The 20,453-nt window shown below is 43.5% G+C and overlaps 1 protein-coding gene across 2 annotated transcripts in view; it reads left to right on the top strand.

The window, feature by feature from the left end:
* The window catches only part of mynn (myoneurin), a 467,776-nt gene that overhangs the window by 241,047 nt on the left and 206,276 nt on the right, over positions 1-20,453 (top strand). Inside the window, exon 12 of one of the 2 annotated variants that reach the window (XM_063045225.1) lies at positions 697-891. In XM_063045225.1, coding sequence (XP_062901295.1) covers positions 697-891 — 195 coding nt within the window. Of the gene's footprint in view, positions 1-696; positions 892-20,453 lie in introns of those variants that run through there. The other variant, XM_063045227.1, reaches the window with a different exon arrangement.

Here is a 20,453-nt window from a genome sequence, read left to right as displayed (position 1 = left end):
ATCTAATAGAAAAGAGCACATCCCTGACCCTCGCCACTCCATCTTCTTTGAACATAGAAATGCGTAATGCACCAAGATGACTTAAGTCCAAAAGAAGTAGAAGCAGTAGGCCATTCGATCCATTGAGAATACTCTGCCATTCCATCATGGCTGATTTATTATCCTTCTGAACTCCATTCGTGTACCTTCTCCCCCTAACCTTTGATACCCATCAACCTTTGCTTCAAATATACCAAATGACTTGGCCTCCACAGCCATCTGAGACAATGAATTTCACTGAGTCACTAACCTCTGTCTAAAGAAATTCCTCCTCATCTCTGTTCTAAATTGAAATTCCACAATTCTGAGGCTGTGCCCTCTGGTTCAAAACTCCCCCACATAGGAAACATCCTCTCCACATCCACTCTGTCTGAGCCTTTCAATATTCAATAGATTTCAGTGAGATCACCCCCTCATTCTTCTAAACTCCAGTGAGACAAGCCCAGATATGCCAGAGTTGTGGTGATATCACCTCACACATGAAGTGTTTCAAACTAGATCATGGACACCTGGTTTAGAATATCATTCTCCTATGGACAATTACTATAACATTGGAAATTCTGCAAGAAAAACATGGGATTCAAGCTCCTCATTCGGTTAAGATTGGAAGCTGGGGATTATATTAATTCCCATCACTGCCCAACCTCTGTGTTTCAGGGAGGCAGAAAACGCTGAGAAAAGAACAAATGGAACAGGAGTATCATGCCAAAAACATCATCACTCATCCCAATTATAATGGGTCAACATTTGAATATGATATTGCACTGCTGGAGCTGCCAAGTGAAGTGAAAATGATGGACTATGTGATGCCTATCTGTCTGCCAGAAAACTCTACTTCAACGTTGCATACAGGTATCTCAGCACATGTGATCAGTAGACTATGTGATGCTGATCTGTAACTGTAGAATTGCACTTCAATGTTATGTTCAGGCAACTCTGACTTTAGAGTCAGTGGACTATGTGATGCTGATCTCTGGCGGAGAAATCCTCTTCAACGTTACACACAGGTAACTCATTCTATTGTGTCAGTAGACTGTGTGCTGCCAATCTGTCATTCAGAGAACTCCACTTCAACGTTACATATAGGTAAGTCAACATCTGCGGTCAGTGATGCTAATCTGTCTGCAATCAACATTACACACAGGTAACCCAGCCTATGAGGTGAATGGCCTCAAAGATGCCAATCTGTCTGCCAGCAAACACGATTTCAAAATTACATAAAGGTCGCTCAATCTATGGGGTTAATGGACTATATGATGCCGATCTGCTTGCCAGAGAATTATACTTCAACATTACATAGTCAAGGTCAAAAGAGAGCCAAAAAAGTAGTGAACTAGCATTCATAGGTTCATTATCCATTCAGAAATCTGATGGTGGAGGGGAAGAAGCTGTTCCTGAAACACTGAGTGTATGTCTTCAGGCTCCTGTACCTCCTCCCTGATGGCAGCAATGAGAAGAGGGCATGTCCGGGGTGATGGGGATCCTTAATGTTCAAAGTACAAAGTAAATTTTATTATCAAAGTACATATATTTCACCAGATACAACCCTGAGATTCATTTTCCTGTGGGCATACTCAGCAAATCTATAGAATAGTAACTATAACAAGATTCAACGAACGATCAAGTAGAATGCAGAAGACAACAAACAAATTTGTTTATATGCAAATATAAACAAATAGCAATTAATAATGAAAACATGAAATAACAATATAAAGAGCCCTTAAAGTGAGATCAGTGGTTGTGGGAACATCTCAATAGATGGGCAGGTGACCATAGTTAGCTCTTTCTGTTCAAGAGCCTGATGGTTGAGGGGTAGTAACTGTTCTTGAACCTGGTGGTGCGAGTCCTAAGGCTCTTGTACCTTCTACCTAATACATGCTGCTGTCCTATAACAGAGTTTCATGTAGATATGCTTAATGGTTGGGAGGGCCTTACTTGTGATGTACTGGGCAGAATCAACTACCCTTTGTAGGATTTTATGTTCAAAGACATTGGTGTTTCCATACTATGCTGTTATGAAGCTAGTGAATACACTCTCCACTACACACCTATGGAAGTTTGTCAAAGTTTTTGATGTCATGCTAAATCGCCTCAGACTCCTAAGGAAGCAGAGATGCTGTTGTGCTTTCTTTGCAATTACATTTATATGCTGGGTCCAGAACAGGTACTCTGAAATAGTAACACCCAGGAATTTGAAGTTCCTGATGCTCTCCACCTCTGATCCTCCAACGAGGACTGGCTCATGGACCTCTGGTTTCCCTCTCCTGAAGTCTGCAATAAAAATCAGAATCAGGTTTAATATCACTGGCATATGTCATGAAATTTGTTAACTATGTGGCAGTGAAGTAGTGTTCATGGGTTCAATGTCCATTTAGAAATCTGAAGACAGAGAGGAAGAAGCTGTTCCTGAATTGCTGAGTGTGTGCCTTCAGGCTTCTGTACCTCCTTCCTGATGGTAACAATGAGAAGAGGACATGTCCTGGATGGTACCTTGGTCTTGCTGACATTGAGTGAGAGGTTGTTATGACACCATTCAGCCAAATTTACATCACCACCTTTTATACAGCCCACAACAATGTCATCAACGAGGTTGACTATGGTGTTGGAGTTGTGCTTAGCTACACAGTCATAGGTGTAAAGTGAGTAGAGCAAGGGGATAAGTACTCAGCCCTGTGGTGTAACTGTGCTGATGGAAATCGTGGAGGAGATATTTTTGCCAATCCAAAATGACTGGGGTCTGCAAATGAAGAAATCCAGGTGGCAGTTGCACAAGGAGGTAGTGAGGCCTAGGTATTTGAGTTTATTGATTAGTTTTGAGGTTAGATCAGTCTATTGTGTCTGTAGACTATGTGTCGCCGATCTGTTGTTAGGAGAATTCCACTTCAATGTTATGTACAGGTAACTCAGCCTTTGGGATTAGTGAATGATCAGATGTCGATCTTTCTGCCAGAGAATTCCCCTTCAACGTTACATGCAGGTAAGTCAACTTGTGTGGTCAGTGGGCTATGTGATGCTGATCAGTCTTACACACAGGTAACTCACCCCCTATGGTATCAGTGGACAATCTGATGCCAATGTGTTTGACTTCAACATTACCTACATGTAAATCAGTCTATGGGGTCAGTGGACTATATGATACCAATTTGACTGCCTGTGAATTCCTCTTCAATGTTATATATGTGTGACTTAGTCTATGATATCAGTGGACTATCTGATACCAATGTGTTTGCCATCGATGTTACTGGTAGGTAACTCAGCCTAGGGGTTAGTGGACTATGTGATACCGATCTGTCTGCTGGTGAATTCTTCTTCAACATTATATACGTGTAACTCAGCCTAGGAGTCAGTGGACTACGTGATACCGATCTGTCTGCCAGTGAATTCCCCTTCAACGCAAGTGGGGTTATGTGAAGACAGCTACCTTTTCAACAAGGCCCGCAATAAAGATTTAAAAGCAGAGCTTTGCAGCAGTTTCTCAGAGTTGCACTGCAGCCAATTACTGAACGAGATTCATTAGAAAGGGCCAATGGAAATAACGTAAGTGCAAGCAGAGTGCCCATTTCTGAAGCAAGCATTGTTGTGAGTGTGCCAATGTTTAGAGTGGCTTTGGCTCATCAGGCTTAAGCAAGATCAGACTTGAGCGAGGGCAAGTATCTGGTAAGTTTCTCTCTTTTTGTTCTTAATTCTTCATTCCTCGTCTATTAGGGCATAGTGAGAATGGCTCTAGAGGCAGTGTTTTGTACTGTGTGTGAGATGTGGAAATTCTGGGAGCCCTCCAGCCTATTGGAAAACCACATTTGCATGAGATATACCAAGCTCCATCGCCTGAGAGAATGTATTCAGGAATTGGAGATGCAGTTCAATGACCTTCAACTAAACAAGATAAGAGCCCATGGAATTACGGGAAAGTTACATACGTGGATGGAGCATTGGCTGACTGGCGGGAAATAGAGAGTGGGAATAAAGAGATCCCATTCTGGCTGGCTGCCAGTTACCAGTGGTGTTCCACAGGGGTCCGTGTTGGGGCCACTTCTTTTTACGTTGTACATCAACGATTTGGATTATGGAATAGTTGGGTTTGTGGCTAAGTTTGCCGATGATACAAAGATAGGTGGAGGGGCCGGTAGTGCTGAGGAAACAGAGAGTCTGCAGAGAGACTTGGATAGATTGGGAGAATGGGCAAAGAAGTGGCAAATGAAATACAATGTTGGAAAGAAAGTGTATGGTTATGCACTTTGGTAGAAGAAATAAACGGGCAGACTATTATTTAAATGGGGAGAGAATTGAAAGTTCTGAGATGCAACGGGACTTGGGAGTCCTCGTGCAGGATACACTTAAGGTTAACCTCCAGGTTGAATCAGTGGTGAAGAAGGCGAATGGAATGTTGGTATTCATTTCTAGAGGAATAGAGTATAAGAGCCGGTATGTGATGTTGAGGCTCTATAAGGCAATCGTGAGACCACACTTGGAGTATTGTGTGCAGTTTTGGGCTCCTTATTTTAGAAAGGATATACTAACATTGGAGAGGGTTCAGAGAAGATTCACGAGAATGATTCCGGGAATAAGAGGGTTACTGTATGAGGAATGTCTGGCAGCTCTTGGGCTGTATTCCCTGGAGTTCAGGAGAATGAGGGGGGATCTCATAGAAACATTCCAAATGTTAAAAGGCCTGAACAGATTAGATATGGCAAAGTTATTTCCCATGGTAGGGGATTCTAGGACAAGAGGGCACGACTTCAGGATTGAAGGACGTCCTTTTAGAACAGAGATGTGGAAAAATTACTTCAGTCAGACAGTGGTAAATCTGTGGAATTTGTTGCCACAAGCGGCTGTGGAGACCAAGTCATATGGGGTGAAAGCAGGGGAGTGGGGATGACTGGATGATGTGGATCAGCCTATGATTGAATGGCGGAGCAGACTCGATGGGCCGAATGGCCTACTTCTGCTCCTAAATCTTATAGTCTTATTCTCTAAGATGAAAAGTAAAACATCTTCTTTCTTTCTTTCTCTCTCTCTCTCTCCCCCCTCCCCATCTCTTTCTCCCCCTCCCACAACACTGTAGCCCACGCCAGAATCTTATCCAATAGAAAAGATATCATACATAAGACCATAAGATTTTTTTTAGCGTCTCACACCAGACAGTCAGCCATTCTTGTCTGGCGCGTGGTGTCAGGATTGGTTTCCTTTCAGATTAACTGGATCACGATATGAACACTCCTGACTCGACCCTCTTTTTTTTAATGGAGCCGAGTGGCTAGCTTGACGCTCAATCCGGCATGGATGGAAAGCGTGCTCGGGGGGTTGCCTGACTTGGATTCGAGCTCGGGAGCCTTTGCTCCAGACACTGGCGCTGATGCCATTGCGCCACCAGCTGGCCTACCGTAAGATATATGAGCAGAATATATGGCCTACCAGAAGATATATGAGCAGAAATAGGCCATTTGACTTAGTGAGTCTGCTCTGCTGTTTCATCATGGCTGATCCAATTTTCCTCTCAGCCCTAATCGCCTGCCCTCTCCCCATATCCCTTCATGCTCTGACCAGTCAAGAATCTATCAACCTCTGCCTTAAATATACATGAAGACTTGGCCTCCACGGATGCTTGTGGCAAAGAATTCCCAAGGTTCACTACTGGCTGGCCTTTCACCATTCAATAGGTTTCAATGAGGTCGCCCCTCATTCTTCTGAATTCTAGTGAATACAGGCCCAGAGTCATCAGATATTCTTCATATGACATTCACTCTTGGAAATCATTTTCATGAGCCTTTGTTGAACCCTCTCCAGTTTCAGCACATCCTTTCTAAAATACGGGGCCCAAAGCTGCTCACAATACTCCAAGTGAAGCCTCACCAGTGCCTTATAAAGTCTCAACATTACATCATTGCTTTTATATTCTAGTCCTCTTAAAATAAATGCTAGCATTGCACTTGCTTTCCTCAGCACATACTCAATAACCAAACTGACTTTCAGGGAATCCTGCTCAAGGACTCCCAAGACCATTGCACCACAGTTTTTTTGTATTTGCACTCCATGCAGAAAATAGTCAACCCGTTGAATTCTTCTACCAAAATGCACGACCATACACTTCCTGACACTGTATTCCTTATGCCAATTCTTTACCCATTCTGCTAATCTATTTTACTGCAGATGCTCTACAACCTGCCCCTCCAACTATCTTCATATCGTCTGCAGAATTTGCAACAAGGCCTTCAATTCCATCATCCAAATCATTGACATATAATGTAAAAAGAACTGGTGCCAACACAGACTCCTGTGAAACACCAGCAGTCACCAGCAACCAATCAGAAAAGACTCCCTTTATTACTAGTCATTGCCTCCTGCCAATCAGCCACTGCTTTATTCATGTTAGAATCCTTCCTGTAATACTATGGACACGTAGCTTGTTAAGCAGCCTCATGTGTGTCACCTTGTCAAAGGCCTTCTGAAAATTTCAGTAACCACATCAACCGATTCTCTTTTGTCTATCCTACTTGTTATTTCTTCAAAGAATTCCCCCAGACTTGTCAGGCAAGAATTTCCTCTGAGGAAGACGTGGTGACACTGGCCTATATTATCATGTGCCTCCAAGTAACCTGAGATCTCATCCTTAATAATAAGAGCGTAAGACATAGGAGCAGAATTAGGCCATCTGGCCCATTGAGTTGACTCCACCATTCAATCATAATTGATCCTTTTTTTCTATCTCCTCCTTAACCCCAGTTCCTGGCCTTCTCCCTGTAACCTTTGATGCCATGTCCAAACAAGAACCCATCGAACTCTGCCTTAAATACACCCAATGACCAGGCCTCCACAGCTGCATGTGGCAACAAATTCCACAAATTCACCAGGCTTTGGCTAAAGAAATTTCTCCGCATCTCTGTTTTGAAAGGGCAGCCCTCTATCCCGAGGCTGTGCGCTCTTGTCCTAGACTCTCCCAACATGGGAAGTATCCTTCCTACATCTACCCTTTCTAAGCCTTTCAACAACATTCGAAAGGTTTCAATGAGATCCCCTCTCATCCTTCTGAATTCCAGCGAGTACAGACCCAGAGCCATCAAATGTTCCTCGCATGATAATCCTTTCATTCCGGGAATCATCCTTGTGAAGCTCTTTTGGACCCTCTCCAATGCCAGCATATCTTTTCTAAGATGAGGGGCCCAAAACTGTTCACAATAATCAGGTGAGGCCTCACCAGTGTTTCATAAAGACTCAGCATCACATCCTTGTTCTTGTATTCTAGACCCCTTGAAATGAATGCTAACATGGCATTTGCCTTCCTCAACACCAACTCATCCTGCAAGGTAACCTTCAGGGTGTTCTGCACAAGGACTTCTAAGTCTCTCTGCATCTAGGATTCCTGGATTTTCTCCCCGTTTAGAAAACAGTCCGCACATTTATTTCTACTATCAAAGTGCATGACCATGCATTTTCCAACATTGTACAGGTCGATCCTCACTAATCCGGCACCTTTGATAATCCAGCACTGATTTCAAATTTTCCGCGCAACTGTAATTTCAAATTTCACAGCCCACCATACCAATCTGCTGGGCATTGTTTTGGTTGCGCTAGATCTGTTCATGTGTTGGCCCACTCTTGTAAGCACAAACAGACGATTCCTGCTTGTTTTCCTGCATTTATTAATATCATTTGCTCTATTTTGGCCCCAATTATGGGCCCAGTGAGTAAAGAAAATGCACCTCGTGCTATGAAGCGAGAACACCAGACATTATCCATTAAAGATAAGGTTGAACTCTTGAAAAAACTAGACAGTGGTGTATCAGTGAAAAGCTTGTGTGAGTATTACAACATTGGCTCTTCCACAGTGTACAATATAAAGAAACAGAAAAAAAAACTGCTACATTTTCTTGCTGATAGTGGCTCAAAGAAACAGATGTGCGTAAGAAAAACAATGAAAGACGGAAGTTCGGAACTAGATAAGTGCTGATAACGTGGTTTAACCTTCATGTCAGTGAAGGTGTTGAACTATCTGGAGATACGGTGAAGGAACAAGCAAAAGTGTTTTTGAAGAACTAGGACTAGATTATGAGTGTGACTATAGTAAGAGGCTTACCATTAATACTATATTCTACCGTCATATTTGACCTACCAAAATGAATCACCTCACACTTATCTGGGTTGAACTCCATCTGCCACTTCTCAGCCCAGTTTTGCATCCTATTGATATCCTGCTGTAACCTCTGACAGCCCTCCACACTATCCACAAAACCCCCAACCTTTGTGTCATCAGCAAATTTACTAACCCATCCCTCCACTTCCTCATCCAGGTCATTTATAAAAATCACGAAGAGAAGGGGTTCCAGAACAGATCCCTGAGGCACACCACTGGTCACCAACCTCCATGCAGAATATGACCTGTCTGCAACCATTCTTTGCCTTCTGTGGGCAAGCTAATTCTGGATCCACGAAGCGAGGTCCCCTTGGTTCCCATGCCTCCTTACTTTCTCAATAAGCCTTGCACGAGTACCTTAACAAATGCCTTGCTGAAATCCATATACACTAAATCTACTGCTCTACCTTCATTAATGTGTTTAGTCACATCCTCAAAAAATTCAATCAGTCTCATAAGGCACGACCTGCCTTTGACAAAGCCATGCTGACTACTCCTAATCATATTATGCCTCTCCAAATGTTCATAAACCCTGCCTCTCAGGACCTTCTCCACCAACTTTCCAACCACTGAAGTAAGCCGCACATGTCTGTAATTTCCTGGGCTATCTCTACTCCCTGCCTTGAATAAGGGAACAACATCTGCAACTCTTTTATCCTCTGGAATCTCTCCCAATCCCATTGATAATGCAAAGATCATTGCCAGAGGCTCAGCAATCTCTTCCCTTACCTCCCACAGTAGCCTGGGTCGTTTGGTCCCGGTGACTTGATATTTTCCAAAAGCTCCAGCACATCCTCTTTCTTAATGTCTCAAGCTTTTTGGTCCTCTGTAAGTCATACCTACAATCACCAATGTCCTTTTCCATAGTGAATACTGAAGCAAAGTATTCATTAAGTACCTCTGCTATCTCCTCCGGTTCCATACACACTTTTCCACTGTCAAACTTGATTGGGCCCATTCTCTCAGGTTTTATCTTCTTGCTCTTTGCACACATGTAGAATGCCTTGGGGTTTTCCTTAATCCTGCTCGCCAAGGCCTTCTCATGGCCCCTTCTGGCTCTAATTTAATTCTTAAATTCCTTCCTGCTTATAATTCCTTATAATTATAATTTTCCAGATCTCTATCATTACCTAATTTTTTGAACCTTTTGTAAACTTTTCTTTTCTTCTTGATTGGATTTTCAACAGCCTTTCTACACCATGGTTCCTGTATTCTACCATCCTTACCCTGTCTCATTGGAACGTACCTATGCAGAACACCACACAAATATCCCCTGAACATTTGCCACATTTCTGCCATACATTTCCCTGAGGATGAGTGAACTTGGCCTTTTCTGGTCGAGGGAACTTGACCTGTTCTGCTTGAGTGAACTTGGCCTTTTCTCCTTGGTGCGATGCAGGATGAGATGTGACCTGATAGAGGTGTATAAGATGATGAGAGGCATTGATCGTGTGGATAGTCAGAGGCTTTTCCCCAGGGCTGAAGTGGCTAACACAAGAGGCACAGTTTTAAGGTGCTTGGAAGTAGGTACAGAGGAGATGTCAGGGGTAAGTTTTTTATGCAGAGGGGAGTTTGTTTGTGGAATGGGATGCCGGCAACTATGATGGAGGTGGATACGATAGGGTCTTTTAAGAGACGCCTGGATAGATACATGGAGCTCAGAAAATAGAGGGCTAGGGGTAACCCTAGGGAATTTCTGAAGTAAGTACATGTTCGGCACAACATCGTGGGCAAAAGGGCCTGTATTGTGCTGTCGGTTTTCGATGTTTTTCTATGTTTCTATGTGAACATCTGTTCCCAATTTATGCTTCCAAGTTCCTGCCTGATAGCTTCATATTTCCCCTTACTCCAATGATATGTTTTCCTAACTTGTCTGTTCCTATCCCCCTGTAATGCAATGCTATGGTAAAGGAGATAGAATTGTGATCACTATCTCTAAAATGCTCTCCCACTGAAAGACCTGACACCTGCCCAGGTTCATTTCCCAATTCCAGATCAAGTGCAGTGTCTCCTCTTGCAGGCTTATCTACATATTGTGTCAGGAAACCTTCCTGAACACACCTAACAAACTCCACCCCACTAAACCCATGTTCTTGAAAGATGCCAATTAATATTGGGGAAGTTAAAATCTACGACAACCCTGTTATTTCCAGAATCTGTCTCCCTATCTGCTCCTCGATGTCCCTGTTACTATTGGGTGGTCTTTAAAAAACACCCAGTAGAGTTATTGACCCCTTCCTGTTCCTAACTACCACCCACAGAGACTCAGTAGACAATCCCTCCAGGACTTCCTCCTTTTCTGCAGCCATGACACTATCTCTAATCAGCAGTGCTATGCTCCACCACTTTGGCTTCCCTCCCTGTCCTTTCTGAAACATATAAAGCCTGGTACTTGAAGTAGCCATTCCTGTCCCTGAGCCATCCAAGTCTCTGCAATGGCCACAACATCATAGCTCGAAGTACTGATCGACACTCTAAGCTCATCCGCTTTGTTCATGATTCTCCTCGCATTAAAATAGACACATCTCAAACCATCAGTCTGAGCATATCCCTTCTCTATCACCTGCCTATCCTTCCCTTCACACTGTCTGCAAGCTTTCTCAATTTGTGAGCCAACTGCCCCTTCCTTCGTCTCTTCAGATTCTAATTTAAACTCTCCCCAATAACCTTAGCAAACCTCCCTGCCAGGATATTGGTCCCTCTCGGATTCAAGTGCAACCCGTCCTTTTTGTACAGGTCACTCCTGCCCCAAAAGAGGTCCCAATGATCCAGAAATCTGAACCCCTGCCCCTTGCTCCAATCCCTCAGCCACACATTTATCCTCCACCTCACTCTATTCCTATACTCACTGTTGTGTGGCACAGGCAATAATCCTGAGTTTACTACCGTTGAGGTCCTGCTTCTCAACTTCCTTCCTAACTCCCTGTCATCTGTTTTCAGGACCTCCTACCTTTTTATACCTATGTCATTGATACCAATATGTACCACGATCTCTGGCTGATCAGCTTCCCACTTCAGGATATCGTGGATGCAATCAGAAACATCCCGGACCCTGGCACCTGGGAGTCAAACTACTATCTACGTTTCTTTCCTGTGTCCATAGAATCGCCTGTCTGACCCCCTAACTATGGAGTTCCCTATCACTACTGCCATCCTCTTGCTTTCCCTACCCTTCTGAGCCACAGGACCAGACTCTGTGCCAGAGGCACGGCCACTGTTGCTTACCCCATGTAGGTCGTCCCCCCCCAACAGTACTCAAACAGGAGTACTCATTGGTGAAGGGGGACAGCCACAGTGGTATTCTCTCATATCTGACTCTTGCCTTTCCCTCTCCTGGCTGTTACCCACTGTCTCCCAAGGCCCCGGTGTGACTACCTGCCTATAGTTCCTCTCTATTATCTCCTCACTTTTCCTGACCAGACGAAGGTTATCGAGATGCAGCTACAGTTCTCTAACCCGGTCCCTTAGGAGCTGCAGCTCGACGCACCTGGCACAGATGTGGCCGTTCGGGAGGCCGGGAGTCTTCCAGACATCCCACATCTGACACCCAGTACAGAACACCGGCCTCACAGACATACTTCCTATTCCTATTCTCCACAAATAAATTACCTTGCCTCAACCGGTTATCGCCGAAGCCCCATTGAGCCAACAAACTCCTACTCTTCTCCCTCTACTCCATCGCCCACTCCTCTGATGCCCGCTCTATAAAGCTGTCCTCAATATCTTTTTTGTCTATAAAGATGAACCAGACTTGACATCATTTTCTGACCTCAATCTGATAGAAAATTTGTGGGCAGAACTGAAAAAGCATGTGCAAGCAAGGAGGCCTACAAACCTGACTCAGTTACACCAGTTCTGTCTGGAGGAATGGAAGAAAATTCCAGCAACTTACTGTGAGAAGCTTGTGGAAGGCTACCTAAAACGGTTGACCCAAGTTAAACAATTTAAAGGCAATGCTTCCAAATACTAACAAAGTGTATGTAAACTTCTGACCCACTGGAAAAGTGATGAAAGAAATAAAAACTGAAATAAATAATACTCTCTACTATTATTCTGACATTTCACATTCTTAAAACAAAGTAGTGATCCTAACTGACCTAAGACAGGAAATGATTTTGAGGATTAAATGTCAGGAATTGTGAAAAACTGAGTTTAAATGTATTTGGCTAAAGTGTATGTAAACTTCTGACTTCAACTGTATCTGAAGAAACTTTTGATATCCCCTTTAATATTATTGGCAAGCTTACTTTTATATTCCATCTTTACCTCCTTAATGACTTTTTTAGTTGCCTTCTGTTGGTATTTAAAAGCTCCCAATCCTCTTAACTTCCCATTAATTTTTCTTCTATTATTTGTCCTCTCTTTGGCTTTTATGTTGGCTTTGATGTCTCTTGTTAGCCATGGTTGTGTCAATTTTCCTTTAGAATACATCTTCCTCTTTGGGATATATATATCTCCTGTGCCTTCCGACTTGCTTCCAGAAATTCCAGTTGTAGCTGCGCTGCCATCATTCTTGCCAGTGTTCTTTTCCAATCACTTCTGGCCAACTCCTCTCCTGTCTCTGTGATTCCCTTTACTCCACTGTAATACTGATACATCTGACTTCAGCTTCTTCTTCTCAAATTTCAAGGTGAACTCAGTCATATTATGATCACTTCCCCTAGGGGTCTTTATACCTTAAGCTCTCTAATCAATTCTGGTTCATTACACAACACCCAATCCAGAATAGCTGATCCTCTAGTGGGCTCAACCCTGAGCTGCTCTAAAAAGTCATATTGTATGCACTCCAGAAATTCACCCTCGTGTAATCCAGCACCAACCTGATTTTCCCAGTCTACCCGCATATTGAAGTCCTGCATGACTCTTGTAACATTGCCCCTTTTGACATGCATTTTCTATGTGCTGTTGTAATTTGTAGGCCACATCCTTACTACTGTTTTGGAGTGTGTATACAACTCCCATCAGGGTCTTTGTACCCTTGCACTTCCTTAGCTCTATCCATAATGATTCAACACCTATGTCACCTATTTCCAATGATTTAATTAATTTTTTTTATCAACATAGCAACGCCACCCACTTTGCCTTCTTCCCTATCCTTTTGAAGCAATGTGTATCCTTGGATATTAAGCTCCTGGCCTTAGTCTTTCAGCCACGATTCAGTGATGCGTACAACAGCCAAATATCTCAGCTGGTGGGGTCAGTGTACCAGGTGATACTCATCCTTGTGTTGTTAGCATTACATACCGGTAACTCAGTGTGTGAGTGTGTGGACTATGTGATGCCTATCTGTCTGCCAGACTGCTCCACTTTGTTGTGCACAGGTAACTCAGCATATGAGCTCCGTGGGCTATGTGATGCTAATCTGTGTGCTGGAGAGCTACACTTCACATTATGTGCATGTAATACAGCCTTTGGGGTAAGTGTTCTACATACATTATTCCGATCCGTCTGGCGGAGAATTCAACATTACATACAGGGAGCTAAGCCTATTGGGTCAGTGGAGTGTGTGCTGCCAATCCCTTTGCCTATGTATCTGCCATTGAATTTGACTCAACGTTACATACAGGTAAATCAACTTGTGGTACCAGTGGACTTTATGATTGTTAATCTGTCTGCCATCAATATTACATACAGTTAACTCAGCCTATAGAGTGAGTGCACTCTATAATGCCAAACTGTCAGCCAGAGGACTGCACTTCAAATTTATGACGAGGTAACTCAGCCTAGGAGTCATGGCCCATGGAAGTCAATCTCTCTGCTGGAGTATTCCACTTAACACACTACATACGGGGAAATCAGCCTAGGAGGTCAGTGGATGATGTGCTGCTCATTTGCCACATGGAGAATTCCACCTGAGTGTTTCAGTCAGGTAACTCAGCTGATGAGATCTGTGGACTATGTGATGATGATGCGTTGCCATCAACGTTACTTACAGGTAACTCAGCCTTTGGGGCTAGTGGACTTTACGATGCCGATCTGTCTGCCAGTAAAGTCAATTTCAATGTTACATACGAGTAACTCAGCAGATGGTGTAAGATGCCAGTCTTTCTGATGGAGAATTTCACTTCACTATTACGTTCAGGTAACTCAGCCTATGGGATCAGTGGCCTAAGCGATGCCAGTCTTTCGTCCAGAGAAATTCACATCAACGTAACATAGAAGTAAGACAGCCTATGGGCTCAGTGGACTGATTGGCACTGATCTGTCTGCTGGAGAACGCCACTTCAATTTTACATACAGGTATCTCAACCTTTTGGGTCAGTGGTCTAGGTGATGCCAATCTACATACAGGTAACTCAGCCTGTAAGATCAGTGAACTATATAATGCTGATTTCTCTGCACTAGAGTTCTCTGCAAAGACTTCAACTCTGTGAGTGATTATGCAGAAAGTTTGAAGTTAATAACTCATCTCCTTCTACCTTAGGCCACAAACTTATCAATCACCCCTGATGAGTTATTAACCTCAAACTTTCTGCATAATCACTCAAAGAGTGGAACTTCATGTGCATGTTACAAGAGCTATAACTCATCTCTTTCCACCTTAGGCCACGAATGTATCAATCACCCCTCGTATACATACCAAAAGGGGAAAAGGTATTCTAAAGGAAAGATAACACAACCGTGGCGAACAAGAGAAGTCAAAGCCTACGTAAAACCTAAAGAGAGGGGTATTAATAGAGCAAAGTTAGTGGGAGGTTAGAGGATTAGGAAGTTATCCTTTATCAACTATATGAGTGCCTGAGAAGAATAATGTAGGCTGACTTAATGACTATCGCCCGGTAGCACATCGACAGTGATGAAATGCTTTGAGAGGTTGGTCGTGACTAGACTGAACTCCTGCCTCAGCAAGGACCTGGATCCATTGCAATTTTCCTATCGCCACAATAGGTCAATGGCAGATGCAATCTCAGTGGCTGTCCACGCAGCTTTAGACCACCTGGACAACACAAACACCTACGTCAGGATGCTGTTCATCGACTATAGCTCGCATTTAATACCATCATTCCCACAATCCTGATTGGGAAGTTGTAGAACCTGGTCCTCTGTACTTCCCTCTGCAATTGGTTCCTCAACTTCTTAACCGGAAGACCACAGTCTGTGCGGATTGATGATAACATATCCTCCTCGCTGACAATCAACATTGGCGCACCTCAGGGGTGTGTGCTTAGCCCATTGCTTTACTCTCTATATACACATGACTGTGTGGCTAGGCCTAGCTCAAATACCACCTATAAATTTGCTGATGATACAACCATTGTTGGTAGAATCTCAGGTGGTGACGGGAGGGCATACAGGAGTGAGATATGCCAACTAGTGGAGTGGGACCGCAGCTACAACATCAGTATGGCACTCAACATCAGTAAGACGAACGAGCTGATTGCGGACTTCAGGAAGGGTAAGACAAAGGAACACATACCAATCCTCATAGAGAGATCAGAAGTGGAGAGAATGAGCACCTTCAAATTCCTGGGTGTCAAGATCTCTGAGGATCTAACCTGGTCCCAAGATATTGATGTAGTTATAAATAAGGCAAGACAGCAACTATACTTTATTAGGAGTTTGAAGAGATTTGGCATGTCATCAAATACACTCAAAAACTTCTTTAATTGTACTGTGGAGAGCATCCTGACAGACTGCATCACTGTCTAGTATGGAGGGGTTACTGCACAGGACTGAAAGAAGCTGCAGAGGGTTGTAAATCTAGTCAGCTCCATCTTGGGTACTAACCTACAAAGTACCCAAGACGTCTTTAGGGAGCAGTGTCTCAGAAAGGCAGTGTCCATTATTAAAGACCTCCAGCACCCAGGGCATGCCCTTTTCTCACTGTTACCATCAGGTAGGAGGTACAGAAGCCTAAAGGCACAAACTCAGTGATTCAGGAACAGCCATCTGACCTGCCATCCGATCCCTAAATGGACACTGAATCTTTGGATACCACCTCGCTTTTTTTTAATGTACCATATTTCTGTTTTTGCACATTTTTAAAATCTATTTAATATATGTCATTGATTTCCTTGTTTATTTATTATTTTTTTGCTCTGGTGGATTATGTATTGCATTGAACTACTGCCGCTAAGTTAACAAATTTCGTGTCACATACTGGTGATAATAAACCTGATTCTGATTCTGATTCTGAGTTTTTAAAATCCAACAGAAGACAACTGAAAAAGATAGCGTGCAACTGAGATGATAGGAAGGACAGGCAAGAGATGAAGCATAATCACAGCCAGTGGGAAGATTTACAACAGAAAGCAACAAATACTGCTGAATGCACACAGCATAAGAAATAAAATGGACGATCTTGAAATTTAGCTACAGATTGGCAAGTAAGAAATTTTCAAATGGAAGAAGGACACTACCGTGGCTGACAAGTTAAGTCAGAGCCAAAGTAAAAGCAAAAGAGAGGGCATACAAGGAAACCAAAACCAGCGGGAAGATAGGGGATTGGGAAGCTTTTCAAAACTTGCAGAAGGAAACTAAGAAGGTCATTAGGAAGCAAAAGATGAATTATGAAAGGAAGCTGGTGACTAATATCAAAGAAGATATGAAAAGCTTTTTTAAGTATATAAAGCGTAAAAGAGAGTTGAGGGTAGATATAGGACAGTACAAAATGACGCTGGAGATACTGTAATGAGAGATGCAGAGATGGCAGAGGAACTGAATGTGTATTTTGCATCAGTCTTCACAGTGGAAGACATCTGCATTTATACTGGACATTCAAGAGTGTTAGGAGAGTGAAGTAGGTGCAGTGAAAATTATGAGTGAGAAGGTGCTCAGGAAGCTTAATGGTCTGAAGGTGGATGAATCTCCTGGACCTGATGGAATGCACCCTCGGGTTCTGAAGGAAGTAACTGGAGAGATTGCAGGGGCATTAACAATGACCTTTCAAGTATTGATAGATTCTGGCATTGTACCGAATGACTGGAAAATTGCAAATGTTACTCCGCTAATTAAGAAGGTGGGAGGCAGTCAGAACATAGAACATACAACATAGAATAGTCCAGCACAGTACAGGCCCTTCGGCCCAGAATGTTGTGCCAACCCTCAAACCCGGCCTCCCATATAAGCCCCCACCTTAAATTCCTCCATATACCTGTCCAGTAGTCTCTTAAACTTCACTAGTGTATCTGCCTCCACCACTGACTCAGGCAGTGCATTCCGCGCACCAACCACTCTCTGAGTAAAAAACCTTCCTCTAATATCCCCCTTGAACTTCCACCCCTTACCTTAAAGCCATGTCCTCTTGTATTGAGCAGTGGTGCCCTGGGGAAGAGGCGCTGGCTATCCACTCTATCTATTCCTCTTAATAACTTGTACATCTCTATCATGTCTCCTCTCATCCTCCTTCTCTCCAAAGAGTAAAGCACTAGCTCCCTTAATGTCTGACCATAATGCATACTCTCTAAACCAGGCAGCAACCTGGTAAATCTCCTCTGTACCCTTTCCAATGCTTCCACATCCTTCCTATAGTGAGGCGACCAGAACTGGACACAGTACTCCAAGTGTGGCCTAACCAGACTTTTATAGAGCTGCATCATTACATCGCGACTCTTAAACTCTATCCCTCGACTTATGAAAGCTAACACCCCATAACCTTTCTTAACTGCACTATCCACCTGTGGGGCAACTTGCAGGGTACTGTGGACATGTACCCCCAGATCCCTCTGTTCTTCCACACTACCAAGTATCCTGCCATTTACTTTGTACTCTGCCTTGGGAGTTAGTCCTTCCAAAGTGTACCACCTCACACTTCTCCTGGTTGAACTCCATCTGCCACTTCTTAGCCCACTTCTGCATCCTATCAATGTCGCTCTGCAATCTTCAACAATCCTCTACACTATCTACAACACCACCAACCTTTATGTCATCTGTAAACTTGCCAACCCACCCTTCTACCCCCACATCCAGGTCGTTAATAAAAACCACAAAAAGTAGAGGTCCCAGAACAGATCCTTGTGGGACACCACTGGACACAATCCTCCAATCTGAATGTACTCTCTCCACCACCTCCCTCTGCCTTCTGCAGGCAATCCAATTCTGAATCCACCTGGCCAAACTTCCCTGGATCCCATGCCTTCTGATTTTCTGAATAAGCCTACCATGTGGAACCTTGTCAAATGCCTTACTAAAATCCATATAGATCACATCCACTGCACTACCCTCATCTATATGCCTGGTCACCTCCTCAAAGGACTCTATCAGGCTTGTTAGGCATGATCTGCCCTTCACAAAGCCATGCTGACTGTCCCTGATCAGACCATGATTCTCTAAATGCCCAGAGATCCTATCTCTAAGAATCTTTTCCAACAGCTTTCCCACCACTGATGTAAGGCTCACTGGTCTATAATTACCCGGACTATCCCTACTACCTTATTTGAGCAATGGGACAACATTCACCTCCCTCCAATCCTCCAGTACCATTCCCGTGGACAACGAGGACTTAAAGATCCTAGCCAGAGGCTCAGCAATCTCTTCCCTTGCCTCGTGGAGCAGCCTGGGGAATATTCCGTCAGGCCTCGGGGACTTATCCATCCTAATGTATTTTAACAACAACACCTCCTCTCCCTTAATATCAACATGCTCCAGAACATCAACCTCACTCATATTGTCCTCACCATCATCAAGTTCCCTCTCATTGGTGAATACCGAAGAGTTAGGGATGAGATTGCGGAGTACCTGGAAGCACATGACAAGAGAGGCCAAAGCCAGCATGGTTTCCTGAAAGGAAAATCCTGCCTGACTAATCTACTACAATTTTTTGAGGAAGTTACAAGCAGGGTAGACAAAGGAGATGCAGTAGATGTGGTGTACTTGGATTTTCAGAAGGCCTTTGACAAGAGGCTGCGTAGCAAGATAAGAGCCTATGGAATTACAGGGAAGTTACTGGCATGGGTGGAGCATTGGCTGGTCAGCAGAACACAGAGAGTGGGAATAAAGGGATCTTATTCTGGCTGCCTGCCAGTTCCACTGGAGTTCCACAGGGGTCAGTGTTGGGACCACTGCTTTTTACGATGTATGTCAATGATTTGGACTATGGGATTACTGGATTTGTGGCTAAATTTGCTGATGATACAAAGATAGATGGAGGAGTGGGTAGTGCTGAGGAAACAGAACTTGCAGTGAGACTTAGATAGTTTAGGGGAAAAGACAAAGCAATGGCAAATGAAATACAATGCTGGAAAGTGTATGGTAATGCACTTTGGTGGAAGAAATAAAGGGGCAGACTATTATTTAGATGGGGAGAGAATTCAAAATGCAGAGATGCAAAGGGACTTGGGAGACCATATACAGGATAACCTAAAGTTAACCTCTGAGGTTGAGCTGATGGTGAAGAAGGCGAATGCAATGTTGGCATTCATTTCTAGAGGTATAGAATATAAGAGCAGGGATGTGATGTTGAGGCTCTATAAGGCACTCATGAGACCACACTTGGAGTATTGTGTGCAGTTTTGGGCTCCTTATTTTAGAAAGGATATACTGACATTGCAGAGGGTTCAGAGAAGATTCACAAGAATGATTCCAGGAATGAAAGGGTTACCATATGAGGAATATCTGGCAGCTCTTGGGCTGTATTCCCTGGAGTTCAGGAGAATGAGGGGGGATCTTATAGAAGCATCCCGAATGTTAAAAGGCCTGAACAGATTAGATATGGCAAAGTTATTTCCCATGGTTTGGGAGTCTAGGACAAGAGGGCAAGACTTCAGGATTGAAGGACTTCGATTTCGAACAGAGATACGGAGAAATTACTTTAGTCAGAAGGTGAAAAATCTATGGAACTGGTTGCCACGAATGGCTGTGGAGGCCAAGTCATTGGGTGCATTTAAGGCAGAGATGGATAGTTTCTTGATTAGCCAGGGCATCAAAGGGTATGGGAAGAACACAGGGGAGTGGGGATGACTGGAAGAATTGGATCAACCCATGATAGAATGGTGGAGCAGACTCAATGGCTGAATCACCTACTTTTGCTCCGATATCTTATGATCTCAAATAGTCGTTCAGAAAGATGGAATATGTAAGTAAGCAAGTAATATTAAAGATGATACCAAAAGTTCCTTCAGATCCATAAAGTGTAAAAGGGAGGCTAGAGTAGATAACGGACAGCTGGAAAAAGATGCTGAAGATGAACTGAATAAGTATTTTACGCCTTACTTCACTGTGGAAGACAGCAACAGTATGGTAGAAGTTGCAGGTGTCAGAGGCATAAAGCGTTTGAAGTTACCATAATTCGAGAGAAGGTACTTGGGAAACTGAAAGGTTTGAATGTAGATAAGTCACCTGGACTAAA

Source organism: Mobula hypostoma, chromosome 4 (assembly GCF_963921235.1).
Source record: "Mobula hypostoma chromosome 4, sMobHyp1.1, whole genome shotgun sequence".
NCBI classification, from domain to species: domain Eukaryota; kingdom Metazoa; phylum Chordata; class Chondrichthyes; order Myliobatiformes; family Myliobatidae; genus Mobula; species Mobula hypostoma.
The sequence above is the reverse complement of the archived record's forward strand: the minus strand, read 5'-3'. Positions and strand labels throughout refer to the sequence as shown.